Source organism: Oncorhynchus nerka, unplaced genomic scaffold (assembly GCF_034236695.1).
Source record: "Oncorhynchus nerka isolate Pitt River unplaced genomic scaffold, Oner_Uvic_2.0 unplaced_scaffold_1338, whole genome shotgun sequence".
In the NCBI taxonomy this organism is placed as follows: Eukaryota; Metazoa; Chordata; class Actinopteri; order Salmoniformes; family Salmonidae; genus Oncorhynchus; species Oncorhynchus nerka.
The window spans coordinates 1-15,000 of record NW_027040010.1 but is presented as its reverse complement, the minus strand read 5'-3'; the positions used below and the strand labels follow the sequence as shown (position 1 = coordinate 15,000).

At 47.6% G+C, this 15,000-nt stretch overlaps 1 protein-coding gene across 1 annotated transcript in view; it reads left to right on the top strand.

The window, feature by feature from the left end:
- LOC135568914 (bifunctional heparan sulfate N-deacetylase/N-sulfotransferase 4-like) overlaps positions 1–2,195 on the top strand; it is a 33,507-nt gene extending 31,312 nt beyond the window's left edge. Inside the window, exon 8 of the mRNA XM_065015702.1 lies at positions 2,058–2,195. Coding sequence (XP_064871774.1) covers positions 2,058–2,195 — 138 coding nt within the window. The remainder of the gene's footprint in view (positions 1–2,057) is intronic.
- Positions 2,196–15,000: the final 12,805 nt, after the last annotated feature.

The window sequence follows — 15,000 nt, the reverse complement described above, 5'->3', positions numbered from 1 at the left end:
GGGAGATGAATTCACCTTTCAGCAGGACAATAACCTAAAACACAAGAGGGAATAAGTGTAGGGGATACTGTCTGAAGCCACTGTGTATTCAGCATCAGTGAATAGTTCTGTGTGTGTGTGTGTATCTCTTCACTTGACCTCTCATCTCCCTTCCCATCTCAAATCAAATGTATTTATATAGCCCTTCTTAGATCAGCTGATATCTCAAAGTGCTGAACAGAAACCCAGCCTAAAACCCCAAACAGCAAGCAATGCTTGTTGGTGTAGAAGCACGGTGGCTAGGAAAAACTCCCTAGAAAGGCCAGAGAGGAACCAGGCTATGAGGAAAAACTCCCTAGAAAGGCCAAAACCTAGGAAGAAACCTAGAGAGGAACCAGGCTATGAGGAAAACTCCCTAGAAAGGTCAGAACCTAGGAAGAAACCTAGAGAGGAACCAGGCTATGAGGGGTGGCCAGTCCTCTTCTGGCTGTGCCGGGTGGAGATTATAAACCTAGAGAGGAACCAGGCTATGGGGTAGCCAGTCCTCTTCTGGCTGTGCCAGGTGGAGATTATAATAGAACATGGCCAAGATGTTCAAATGTTCATAGATGACCAGCAGGGTCAAATAATAATAATCACAGTAGTTGTCGAGGGTGCAGCACGTCAGGAGTAAATGTCAGTTGGCTTTTCATAGCCGATCATTCAGAGTATCTCTACCACTCCTGCTGTCTCTAGAGAGTTGAAAACAGCAGAACAGTTGAAATTGGAGCAGCAGCACGGCCAGGTGGACTGGGGACAGCAAGGAGTCATCATGCCAGGTAGTCCTGGGGCATGGTCCTAAGGCTCAGGTCCTCCGAGAGAGAGAAAGAAAGAGAGAAAGAGAGAATTAGAGAGAGCATACTTAAAATCACACAGGACACCGAATAGACAGGAGAAGGACTCAGATATAACAAACTGACCCTAGCCCCCCCCCAGCATAAATACTGGAGGCTGAGACAGGAGGGGTCAGGAGAAACTGTGGCCCCATCCGAGGACACCCGGACAGGGCCAAACAGGAAGGATATAACCCGACCCACTTTGCCAAAAGCGCAGCCCCACACCACTAGAGGGATATCTTCAACCACCAACTTACCATCCTGAGACAAGGCCGAGAATAGCCCACAAAGATCTCCGCACGGCACAACCCAAGGGGGGCGCCAACCCAGACAGAAAGATCACATCAGTGACTCAACCCACTCAAGTGATGCACCCTCCAGGGACGGCATGAGAGAGCCCCAGTAAGCCAGTGACTCAGCCCCTGTAATGGGGTTAGAGGCAGAGAATCCCAGTGGAAAGAGGGGAACCAGCCAGGCAGAGACAGCAAGGGTGGTTTGTTGCTCCAGAGCCTTTCCGTTCACCTTCACACTCCTGGGCCAGACTACACTCAATCATATGACCCACTGAAGAGATGAGTCTTCAGTAAAGACTTAAAGGTCGAGACCGAGTTTGCGTCTCTGACATGGGTAGGCAGACCATTCCATAAAAATGGAGCTCTATAGGAGAAAGCCCTGTCTCCAGCTGTTTGCTTAGAAATTCTAGGGACAATTAGGAGGCCTGCGTCTTGTGACCGTAGCGTACGTGTAGGTATGTACGTTAGGACCAAATCAGAAAGGTAGGTAGGAGCAAGCCCATGTAATACTTTGTAGGTTAGCAGTAAAAACCTTGACATCAGCCCTTGCCTTAACAGGAAGCCAGTGTAGGGAGGCTAGCACTGGAGTAATATGATCAAATGTTTTGGTTCTAGTCAGGATTCTAGCAGCCGTATTTAGCACTAACTGAAGTTAGTCTATCTCTCCTCTCCTCTCCTCTCCTCTCCTCTCCTCTCCTCTCCTAATTTACAATTCTGTGTTTTTTTGTGTGTGTGTGTGTGTGTGTCTGTGTGTGTGTGTGTGTGTGTGTGTGTGTGTGTGTGTGTGTGTGTGTGTGTGTGTGTGTGTGCGTGCGTGTGTGTGTGTGTGTGTGTGTGTGTGTGTGTGTGTGTGTGTGTGTGTGTGTGTGTGTGTGTGTGTGTGTGTGTGTGTGTGTGTGTGTGTGTGTAGGTGCTGCCACGTCAGACGTGTGGGTTGTTTACACACACCATTTACTATGAGGACTATCCTGGAGGACCTAAAGAACTGGAGAAGAGCATCATGGGAGGAGAACTGTTCCTGACTGTCCTGCTGAACCCAGTGAGTTAACTCCTTACTGTCCTAATGAACCCAGTGAGTTAACTCCTTACTGTCCTAATGAACCCAGTGAGTTAACTCCTTACTGTCCTACTGAACCCAGTGAGTTAACTCCTTACTGTCCTGAACCCAGTGAGTTAACTCCTTACTGTCCTGCTGAACCCAGTGAGTTAACTCCTTACTGTCCTACTGAACCCAGTGAGTTAACTCCTTACTGTCCTACTGAACCCAGTGAGTTAACTCCTTACTGTCCTGCTGAACCCAGTGAGTTAACTCCTTACTGTCCTGCTGAACCCAGTGAGTTAACTCCTTACTGTCCTACTGAACCCAGTGAGTTAACTCCTTACTGCCCTGCTGAACCCAGTGAGTTAACTCCTTACTGTCCTGCTGAACCCAGTGAGTTAACTCCTTACTGTCCTGCTGAACCCAGTGAGTTAACTCCTTACTGTCCTGCTGAACCCAGTGAGTTAACTCCTGACTGTCCTACTGAACCCAGTGAGTTAACTCCTTACTGTCCTGCTGAACCCAGTGAGTTAACTCCTTACTGCCCTGCTGAACCCAGTGAGTTAACTCCTTACTGTCCTACTGAACCCAGTGAGTTAACTCCTTACTGTCCTACTGAACCCAGTGAGTTAACTCCTTACTGTCCTGCTGAACCCAGTGAGTTAACTCTTACTGTCCTGCTGAACCCAGTGAGTTAACTCCTGTCCTACTGTCCTGCTGAACCCAGTGAGTTAACTCCTTACCGTCCTGCTGAACCCAGTGAGTTAACTCCTTACTGTCCTGCTGAACCCAGTGAGTTGACTCCTTACTGTCCTACTGAACCCAGTGAGTTAACTCCTTACTGTCCTGCTGAACCCAGTGAGTTAACTCCTTACTGTCCTGCTGAACCCAGTGAGTTAACTCCTTACTGTCCTATTGAACCCAGTGAGTTAACTCCTTACTGTCCTGCTGAACCCAGTGAGTTAACTCCTTACTGTCCTGCTGAACCCAGTGAGTTAACTCCTTACTGTCCTACTGAACCCAGTGAGTTAACTCCTTACTGTCCTGCTGAACCCAGTGAGTTAACTCCTTACTGTCCTTGAACCCAGTGAGTTAACTCTTACTGTCCTGCTGAACCCAGTGAGTTAACTCCTTACTGTCCTACTGAACCCAGTGAGTTAACTCCTTACTGTCCTGCTGAACCCAGTGAGTTAACTCCTTACTGTCCTGCTGAACCCAGTGAGTTAACTCCTTACTGTCCTATTGAACCCAGTGAGTTAACTCCTGACTGTCCTACTGAACCCAGTGAGTTAACTCCTTACTGTCCTGCTGAACCCAGTGAGTTAACTCCTTACTGCCCTGCTGAACCCAGTGAGTTAACTCCTTACTGTCCTACTGAACCCAGTGAGTTAACTCCCTTACTGTCCTACTGATCCCAGTGAGTTAACTCCTTACTGTCCTGCTGAACCCAGTGAGTTAACTCCTTACTGTCCTATTGAACCCAGTGAGTTAACTCCTTACTGTCCTACTGAAGCCAGTGAGTTAACTCCTTACTGTCCTACTGAACCCAGTGAGTTAAATCCTTACTGTCCTACTGAACCCAGTGAGTTAACTCCTTACTGTCCTACTGAACCCAGTGAGTTAACTCCTTACTGTCCTACTGAACCCAGTGAGTTAACTCCTTAATGTCCTACTGAACCCAGTGAGTTAACTCCTGACTGTCCTGCTGAACCCAGTGAGTTAACTCCTTACTGTCCTACTGAACCCAGTGAGTTAACTCCTTACTGTCCTGCTGAACCCAGTGAGTTAACTCCTTACTGTCCTGCTGAACCCAGTGAGTTAACTCCTTACTGTCCTGCTGAACCCAGTGAGTTAACTCCTTACCGTCCTGCTGAACCCAGTGAGTTAACTCCTTACTGTCCTGCTGAACCCAGTGAGTTGACTCCTTACTGTCCTGCTGAACCCAGTGAGTTAACTCCTGACTGTCCTGCTGAACCCAGTGAGTTAACTCCTTACTGTCCTGCTGAACCCAGTGAGTTAACTCCTTACTGTCCTATTGAACCCAGTGAGTTAACTCCTTACTGTCCTGCTGAACCCAGTGAGTTAACTCCTTACTGTCCTGCTGAACCCAGTGAGTTAACTCCTTACTGTCCTACTGAACCCAGTGAGTTAACTCCTTACTGTCCTGCTGAACCCAGTGAGTTAACTCCTTACTGTCCTATTGAACCCAGTGAGTTAACTCCTTACTGTCCTGCTGAACCCAGTGAGTTATCTCCTTACTGTCCTACTGAACCCAGTGAGTTAACTCCTTACTGTCCTGCTGAACCCAGTGAGTTAACTCCTTACTGTCCTGCTGAACCCAGTGAGTTAACTCCTTACTGTCCTATTGAACCCAGTGAGTTAACTCCTTACTGTCCTACTGAACCCAGTGAGTTAACTCCTTACTGTCCTGCTGAACCCAGTGAGTTAACTCCTTACTGTCCTAATGAACCCAGTGAGTTAACTCCTTACTGTCCTACTGAACCCAGTGAGTTAACTCCTGACTGTCCTGCTGAACCCAGTGAGTTAACTCCTTACTGTCCTAATGAACCCAGTGAGTTAACTCTTACTGTCCTAATGAACCCAGTGAGTTAACTCTTACTGTCCTACTGAACCCAGTGAGTTAACTCCTGTCCTGATTTGTTACTGTCCTACTGAACCCAGTGAGTTAACTCCTGACTGTCCTGCTGAACCCAGTGAGTTAACTCCTTACTGTCCTGCTGAACCCAGTGAGTTAACTCCTTACTGTCCTATTGAACCCAGTGAGTTAACTCCTTACTGTCCTGCTGAACCCAGTGAGTTAACTCCTGACTGTCCTACTGAACCCAGTGAGTTAACTCCTTACTGTCCTGCTGAACCCAGTGAGTTAACTCCTTACTGCCCTGCTGAACCCAGTGAGTTAACTCCTTACTGTCCTACTGAACCCAGTGAGTTAACTCCTTACTGTCCTACTGATCCCAGTGAGTTAACTCCTTACTGTCCTGCTGAACCCAGTGAGTTAACTCCTTACTGTCCTATTGAACCCAGTGAGTTAACTCCTTACTGTCCTACTGAACCCAGTGAGTTAACTCCTTACTGTCCTACTGAACCCAGTGAGTTAACTGAACCCAGTGAGTACTGTCCTACTGAATCCAGTGAGTTAACTCCTTACTGTCCTACTGAACCCAGTGAGTTAACTCCTACTGTCCTACTGAACCCAGTGAGTTAACTCCTTTACTGTCCTACTGAACCCAGTGAGTTAACTCCTGACTGTCCTGCTGAACTCAGTGAGTTAACTCCTTACTGTCCTACTGAACCCAGTGAGTTAACTCCTTACTGTCCTGCTGAACCCAGTGAGTTAACTCCTTACTGTCCTGCTGAACCCAGTGAGTTAACTCCTTACTGTCCTGCTGAACCCAGTGAGTTAACTCCTTACCGTCCTGCTGAACCCAGTGAGTTAACTCCTTACTGTCCTGCTGAACCCAGTGAGTTGACTCCTTACTGTCCTGCTGAACCCAGTGAGTTGACTCCTTACTGTCCTGCTGAACCCAGTGAGTTAACTCCTGACTGTCCTGCTGAACCCAGTGAGTTAACTCCTTACTGTCCTACTGAACCCAGTGAGTTAACTCCTTACTGTCCTGCTGAACCCAGTGAGTTAACTCCTTACTGTCCTATTGAACCCAGTGAGTTAACTCCTTACTGTCCTGCTGAACCCAGTGAGTTATCTCCTTACTGTCCTACTGAACCCAGTGAGTTAACTCCTTACTGTCCTGCTGAACCCAGTGAGTTAACTCCTTACTGTCCTGCTGAACCCAGTGAGTTAACTCCTTACTGCCCTGCTGAACCCAGTGAGTTAACTCCCTGTCCTATTGAACCCAGTGAGTTACTGTCCTACCAGTGAGTTAACTCCTTACTGTCCTACTGAACCCAGTGAGTTAACTCCTTACTGTCCTACTGAACCCAGTGAGTTAACTCCTTACTGTCCTGCTGAACCCAGTGAGTTAACTCCTTGCTGTCCTACTGAACCCAGTGAGTTAACTCCTTACTGTCCTACTGAACCCAGTGAGTTAACTCCTTACTGTCCTACTGAACCCAGTGAGTTAACTCCTTACTGTCCTACTGAACCCAGTGAGTTAACTCCTTACTGTCCTACTGAACCCAGTGAGTTAACTCCTTACTGTCCTGCTGAACCCAGTGAGTTAACTCCTTACTGTCCTGCTGAACCCAGTGAGTTAACTCCTACTGTCCTACTGAACCCAGTGAGTTAACTCCTTACTGTCCTGCTGAACCCAGTGAGTTAACTCCTTACTGTCCTACTGAACCCAGTGAGTTAACTCCTTACTGTCCTGCTGAACCCAGTGAGTTAACTCCTTACTGTCCTGCTGAACCCAGTGAGTTAACTCCTTACTCTCCTGCTGAACCCAGTGAGTTGACTCCTTACTGTCCTGCTGAACCCAGTGAGTTAACTCCCACTGTCCTGCTGAACCCAGTGAGTTAACTCCTTACTGTCCTGCTGAACCCAGTGAGTTAACTCTTACTGTCCTGCTGAACCCAGTGAGTTAACTCCTTACTGTCCTGCTGAACCCAGTGAGTTAACTCCTGACTGTCCTGCTGAACCCAGTGAGTTAACTCCTTACTGTCCTGCTGAACCCAGTGAGTTAACTCCTTACTGTCCTACTGAACCCAGTGAGTTAACTCCTTACTGTCCTGCTGAACCCAGTGAGTTAACTCCTTACTGTCCTGCTGAACCCAGTGAGTTAACTCCTTACTGTCCTATTGAACCCAGTGAGTTAACTCCTTACTGTCCTACTGAACCCAGTGAGTTAACTCCTTACTGTCCTACTGAACCCAGTGAGTTAACTCCTTACTGTCCTAATGAACCCAGTGAGTTAACTCCTTACTGTCCTACTGAACCCAGTGAGTTAACTCCTTACTGTCCTACTGAACCCAGTGAGTTAACTCCTTACTGTCCTAATGAACCCAGTGAGTTAACTCCTTACTGTCCTAATGAACCCAGTGAGTTAACTCCTTACTGTCCTACTGAACCCAGTGAGTTAACTCCTTACTGTCCTACTGAACCCAGTGAGTTAACTCCTTACTGTCCTACTAAACCCAGTGAGTTAACTCCTTACTGTCCTGCTGAACCCAGTGAGTTAACTCCTTACTGTCCTACTGAACCCAGTGAGTTAACTCCTTACTGTCCTACTTGAACCCAGTGAGTTAACTCCTTACTGTCCTGCTGAACCCAGTGAGTTAACTCCTTACTGTCCTGCTGAACCCAGTGAGTTAACTCCTTACTGTCCTGCTGAACCCAGTGAGTTAACTCCTTACTGTCCTGTTGAACCCAGTGAGTTAACTCCTTACTGTCCTGTGAACCCAGTGAGTTAACTCCTTACTGTCCTACTGAACCCAGTGAGTTAACTCCTTACTGTCCTGCTGAACCCAGTGAGTTAACTCCTTTACTGTCCTACTGAACCCAGTGAGTTAACTCCTCACTGTCCTACTGAACCCAGTGAGTTAACCTTACTGTCCTACTGAACCCAGTGAGTTAACTCCTTACTGTCCTACTGAACCCAGTGAGTTAACTCCTTACTGTCCTACTGAACCCAGTGAGTTAACTCCTTACTGTCCTGCTGAACCCAGTGAGTTAACTCCTTACTGTCCTACTGAACCCAGTGAGTTAACTCCCTTACTGTCCTGCTGAACCCAGTGAGTTAACTCCTTACTGTCCTGTTGAACCCAGTGAGTTAACTCCTGACTGTCCTGCTGAACCCAGTGAGTTAACTCCTTACTGTCCTTTTGAACCCAGTGAGTTAACTCCTTACTGTCCTGCTGAACCCAGTGAGTTAACTCCTTACTGTCCTGCTGAACCCAGTGAGTTAACTCCTTACTGTCCTGCTGAACCCAGTGAGTTAACTCCTTACTGTCCTACTGAACCCAGTGAGTTAACTCCTTTACTGTCCTACTGAACCCAGTGAGTTAACACCCTTACTGTCCTGCTGAACCCAGTGAGTTAACCCTTACTGTCCTATTGAACCCAGTGAGTTAACTCCCTTACTGTCCTACTGAACCCAGTGAGTTAACTCCTTACTGCCATACTGAACCCAGTGAGTTAACTCCTTACTGTCCTGTTGAACCCAGTGAGTTAACTCCCTTACTGTCCTACTGAACCCAGTGAGTTAACTCCTTACTGTCCTACTGAACCCAGTGAGTTAACTCCTTACTGTCCTAATGAACCCAGTGAGTTAACTCCTTACTGTCCTGAACCCAGTGAGTTAACTCCTTACTGTCCTGCTGAACCCAGTGAGTTAACTCCTTACTGTCCTGCTGAACCCAGTGAGTTAACTCCTTACTGTCCTGCTGAACCCAGTGAGCAACTCCTTACTGTCCTGCTGAACCCAGTGAGTTAACTCCTTACTGTCCTGTTGAACCCAGTGAGTTAACTCCTTACTGTCCTACTGAACCCAGGAGTTAACTCCTTACTGTCCTACTGAACCCAGTGAGTTAACTCCTTACTGTCCTGCTGAACCCAGTGAGTTAACTCCTTACTGTCCTACTGAACCCAGTGAGTTAACTCCTTACTGTCCTATTGAACCCAGTGAGTTAACTCCTTTGTCCTGCTGAACCCAGTGAGTTAACTCCTTACTGTCCTACTGAACCCAGTGAGTTAACTCCCTTACTGTCCTGCTGAACCCAGTGAGTTAACTCCTGACTGTCCTGCTGAACCCAGTGAGTTAACTCCTTACTGTCCTATTGAACCCAGTGAGTTAACTCCTTACTGTCCTACAGAACCCAGTAGTTAACTCCTTGTCCTGCTGAACCCAGTGAGTTAACTCCTTACTGTCCTACTGAACCCAGTGAGTTAACTCCTTACTGTCCTACTGAACCCAGTGAGTTAACTCCTTTACTGTCCTACTGAACCCAGTGAGTTAACTCCTTACTGTCCTACTGAACCCAGTGAGTTAACTCCTTACTATCCTACTGAACCCAGTGAGTTAACTCCTTACTGTCCCACTGAACCCAGTGAGTTAACTCCTTACTGTCCTGTTGAACCCAGTGAGTTAACTCCTTACTGTCCTGCTGAACCCAGTGAGTTAACTCCTTACTGTCCTGCTGAACCCAGTGAGTTAACTCCTTACTGTCCTGCTGAACCCAGTGAGTTAACTCTTACTGTCCTGCTGAACCCAGTGAGTTAACTCCTTACTGTCCTGCTGAACCCAGTGAGTTAACTCCTTACTGTCCTACTGAACCCAGTGAGTTAAACCTACTGTCCTGCTGAACCCAGTGAGTTAACTCCTTTACTGTCCTATTGAACCCAGTGAGTTAACTCCTTACTGTCCTACTGAACCCAGTGAGTTAACTCCTTACTGTCCTGCTGAACCCAGTGAGTTAACTCTTACTGTCCTGCTGAACCCAGTGAGTTAACTCCTGACTGTCCCTGAACCCAGTGAGTTAACTCCTTACTGTCCTGCTGAACCCAGTGAGTTAACTCCTTACTGTCCTTTGAACCCAGTGAGTTAACTCCTTCCTGTCCCACTGAACCCAGTGAGTTAACTCCTTACTGTCCTGCTGGAACCCAGTGAGTTAACTCCTTACTGTCCTGTTGAACCCAGTGAGTTAACTCCTGACTGTCCTGCTGAACCCAGTGAGTTAACTCCTTACTGTCCTACTGAACCCAGTGAGTTAACTCCTTACTGTCCTGCTGAACCCAGTGAGTTAACTCCTTACTTTCCTACTGGAACCCAGTGAGTTAACCCTTACTGTCCTTTGAACCCAGTGAGTTAACTCCTTACTGTCCTGCTGAACCCAGTGAGTTAACTCCTTTACTGTCCTGCTGAACCCAGTGAGTTAACTCCTTACTGTCCTACTGAACCCAGTGAGTTAACTCCTTACTGTCCTACCTGAACCCAGTGAGTTAACTCCTTACTGTCCTACTGAACCCAGTGAGTTAACTCCTTACTGCCATACTGAACCCAGTGAGTTAACTCCTTACTGCCCTGCTGAACCCAGTGAGTTAACTCCTTACTGTCCTGCTGAACCCAGTGAGTTAACTCCTTACTGTCCTTGAACCCAGTGAGTTAACTCCTTACTGTCCTGCTGAACCCAGTGAGTTAACACCACTGTCCTACTGAACCCAGTGAGTTAACTCCTTACTGTCCTGCTGAACCCAGTGAGTTAACTCCTTACTGTCCTGTTGAACCCAGTGAGTTAACTCCTACTGTCCATACTGAACCCAGTGAGTTAACTCCTTACTGTCCTACTGAACCCAGTGAGTTAACCTACTGTCCTATTGAACCCAGTGAGTTAACTCCTTACTGTCCTACTGAACCCAGTGAGTTCAACTCCTTACTTGTCCTTTGAACCCAGTGAGTTGCTCCTTACTGTCCCACTGAACCCAGTGAGTTAACTCCTTACTGTCCTGCTGAACCCAGTGAGTTAACTCCTTACTGTCCTGTTGAACCCAGTGAGTTAACTCTGACTATCCTGAACCCAGTGAGTTAACTCCTTTACTTTCCTACTGAACCCAGTGAGTTAACTCCTTACTGTCCTGCTGAACCCAGTGAGTTAACTCCTTACTGTCCTGTTGAACCCAGTGAGTTAACTCCCACTGTCCTACTGAACCCAGTGAGTTAACTCCTTACTGTCCTACTGAACCCAGTGAGTTAACTCCTTTACTGTCCTTCTGAACCCAGTGAGTTAACACCCTTTACTGTCTACTGAACCTGTGAGTTAACTCCTTACTGTCCTACTGAACCCAGTGAGTTAACTCCCCTTACTGTCCTACTGGAACCCAGTGAGTTAACTCCTTACTGCCATACTGAACCCAGTGAGTTAACTCCCTTACCTGCCCTGTTGAACCCAGTGTGAGTTAACTCCTTTACTGTCCTTGTTGGAAAACCCAGTGAGTTAACTCCTTACTGTCCTGCCAGAACCCAGTGAGTTAACCTTACTGTCCTGCTGAACCCAGTGAGAGTTAACTCCTTACTGTCCTGTTGAACCCAGTGAGTTAACTCCTTACTGTCCTGTTGAACCCAGTGAGTTAACTCCTTACTGTCCTGCTGAACCCAGTGAGTTGACTCCTTACTGTCCTGTTGAACCCAGTAGGTTAACTCCTGACTGTCCTGTTGAACCAGTGAGTTAACTCCTTACTGTCCTTGCTGAACCCAGTGAGTTAACTCCTGACTGTCCTGCTGAACCCAGTGAGTTAACGCCTACTGTCCTACTGAACCCAGTGAGTTAACTCCTTACTGTCCTACTGAACCCAGTGAGTTAACTCCTGACTGTCCTGCTGAACCTAGTGAGTTAACGCCTTACTGTCCTGCTGAACCCAGTGAGTTGACTCCTTACTGTCCTGAACCCAGTGAGTTAACTCCTTACTGTCCTACTGAACCCAGTGAGTTAACTCCTTACCCTACTGAACCCAGTGAGTTAACTCCTTACTGTCCCTGCTGAACCCAGTGAGTTAACTCCTTACTGTCCTGCTGAACCCAGTGAGTTAACTCCTTACTGTCCCTGCTGAACCCAGTGAGTTAACTCCTTACTGTCCTACTGAACCCAGTGAGTTAACTCCTTACTGTCCTGGAACCCAGTGAGTTAACTCCTTACTGTCCTGCTGAACCCAGTGAGTTAACTCCTTACTGTCTTGCTGAACCCAGTGAGTTAACTCCTTACTGTCCTGCTGAACCCAGTGAGTTAACTCCTTACTGTCCTGTTGGAACCCAGTGAGTTAACTCCTTACTGTCCTGCTGAACCCAGTGAGTTAACTCCTTGCTGTCCTGCTGAACCCAGTGAGTTAACTCCTGACTGTCCTGCTGAACCCAGTGAGTTAACGCCTTACTGTCCTGCTGAACCCAGTGAGTTGACTCCTTACTGTCCTACTGAACCCAGTGAGTTAACTCCTTACTGTCCCAGATGAACAGAGTTAACTCCTTACTGTCCTGCTGAACCCAGTGAGTTGACTCCTTACTGTCCTACTGAACCCAGTGAGTTAACTCCTTACTGTCCTACTGAACCCAGTGAGTTAACTCCTTACTGTCCCCTACTGAACCCAGTGAGTTAACTCCTTACTGTCCTATTGAACCCAGTGAGTTAACTCCTTACTCCTACTGAACCCAGTGAGTTAACTCCTTTACTGTCCTACTGAACCCAGTGAGTTAACTCCTTACTGTCCTACTGAACCCAGTGAGTTAACTCCTTACTATCCTGCTGGAACCCAGTGAGTTAACCCTTACTGTCCTGCTGAACCCAGTGAGTTAACTCCTTACTGTCCTGCTGAACCCAGTGAGTTAACTCCCTTACTGTCCTGTTGAACCCAGTGAGTTGACTCCTTACTGTCCTGCTGAACCCAGTGAGTTAACTCCTGACTGTCCTGCTGAACCCAGTGAGTTAACTCCTACTGTCCTGCTGAACCCAGTGAGTTAACTCCTGACTGTCCTGCTGAACCCAGTGAGTTAACGCCTTACTGTCCTGCTGAACCCAGTGAGTTGACTCCTTGCTGTCCTACTGGAACCCAGTGAGTTAACTCCTTACTGTCCTACTGAACCCAGTGAGTTAACTCCTGACTGTCCTACTGGAACCCAGTGAGTTAACCCCTTACTGCCCTACTGTCTCCTTACTGTCCTGCTGAACCCAGTGAGTTAACTCCTTACTGTCCTGCTGAACCCAGTGAGTTAACTCCTTACTGTCCTCCCAGTGAGTTAACTCCTTACTGTCCTTGCTGAACCCAGTGAGTTAACTCCTGACTGTCTGCTAACCCAGTGAGTTAACGCCTTACTGTCCTGTCCTGAGTTGACTCCTTACTGTCCTACTGAACCCAGTGAGTTAACTCCTTACTGTCCTACTGGAACCCAGTGAGTTAACCCTTACTGTCCTACAGAGAGTTAACTCCTTACTGTCCTGAACCCAGTGAGTTAACTCCTTGAACTGCTGAACCTAGTGAGTTACCTTACTGTCCTGCTGAACCCAGTGAGTTAACTCCTTACTGTCCTACTGAACCCAGTGAGTTAACTCCTTACTGTCCTGCTGAACCCAGTGAGTTAACTCCTTACTGTCCTGCTGAACCCAGTGAGTTAACTCCTTACTGTCCTGCTGAACCCAGTGAGTTAACTCCTACTGTCCTGCTGAACCCAGTGAGTTGACTCCTTGCTGTCCTGCTGAACCCAGTGAGGTGCTCCTGACTGTCCTGCTGAACCCAGTGAGTTAACTCCTTACTGTCCTGCTGAACCCAGTGAGTTAACTCCTGACTGTCCTGCTGAACCCAGTGAGTTAACGCCTTACTGTCCTGCTGAACCCAGTGAGTTGACTCCCTTACTGTCCTGTACTGAACCCAGTGAGTTAACTCCTTACTGTCCTACTGAACCCAGTGAGTTAACTCCTTACGTCCTACTGAACCCAGTGAGTTAACTCATTTACTGTCCTACTGAACCCAGTGAGTTAACTCCTTACTGTCCTACTGAACCCAGTGAGTTAACTCCTTACTGTCCTACTGAACCCAGTGAGTTAACTCCTTTACTGTCCTACTGAACCCAGTGAGTTAACTCCTTCATCTGTCCTAATGGGCCCAGTGAGTTAACTCCTTACTGTCCTACTGAACCCAGTGAGTTAACTCCTTACTGTCCATCTGAGTTCACACACACACACCCAGTCCCTCACTCACACACACAGAAACAGAGAGAGAGAGACGAGAGAGAGAGAGAGATTTGGTCATTGAGCAAAACAGGAACATTTGGCTTCAAATTTAAAAAGAATTGATCTCAACAGAGAAAAATGTCCTCCTGTGTGCTACCTATATCCCCACTAGAATCCCTATATCCCCCACTAGAATCCCTATATCCCCATACCCTATATCAGAATCCCTATATCCCACTAGAGATCCCTATATCCCCCACTAGAATCCCCTATATCCCCCACTAGAATCCCTATATCTCCCCACTAGAATCCCCTATATCCCCCACTGGAATCCCTATATCCCCCACTCCCTATATCCCCCACTAGAATCCCTATATCCCCACTAGAATCCTATATCCCCCACTAGAATCCTATATCCCCCACTAGAATCCTATATCCCCCACTCCCCTATATCTACTAGAATCCCTATATCCCCACCAGAATCCCTATGTCCCCACTAGAATCCCTATATCCCCCCCACTAGAATCCCTATATCCCCACTAGAATCCCCCCACTAGAATCTCCCCCCCAGAATCCCCTATATCCCCCACTAAGTCCTATGTCTCATAGAATCCCTATATCCCCAGAATCCCTATATCCCCCACTAGAATCCCTACTCAGGAATCTATGTCCCACTAGAAGTCCCTACCCCCCTATCCCCCCCCACTAGAATCCCTATATCCCCCACTGGAATCCTGCTGTATCCTGTGGTAGTGTTCCTCCCCCCACTAGAATCCCTATATCCCCACTACCCTACCCCCTAGAATCCCTATATCCCCCACCAGAATCCCTCACTAGAATCCCCCCACTAGAATCCCTATATCCCCCTGGGATCCCTATGTCCCCACTAGAATCCCTATATCCCCCCACTAGAATCCCCTATATCCCCCCACTAGAATCCTATATCCCCACTAGAATCCCTATGTCCCCCACTAGAATCCCTATATCCCCCACTAGAATCCCTATATCCCCACTAGAATCCCTATCCCCCATGGAATCCCCTATATCTCCCCACAGATCTCTATGTCCCCACTAGAATCCCTATATCCCCACTAGGAATCCCTACACCCCCTAGAGATCCTATTTACTAAGTCCTATATCCCCCCACTAGAATCCCTATATCCCCCCACTAGAATCCCCTATGTCCCCC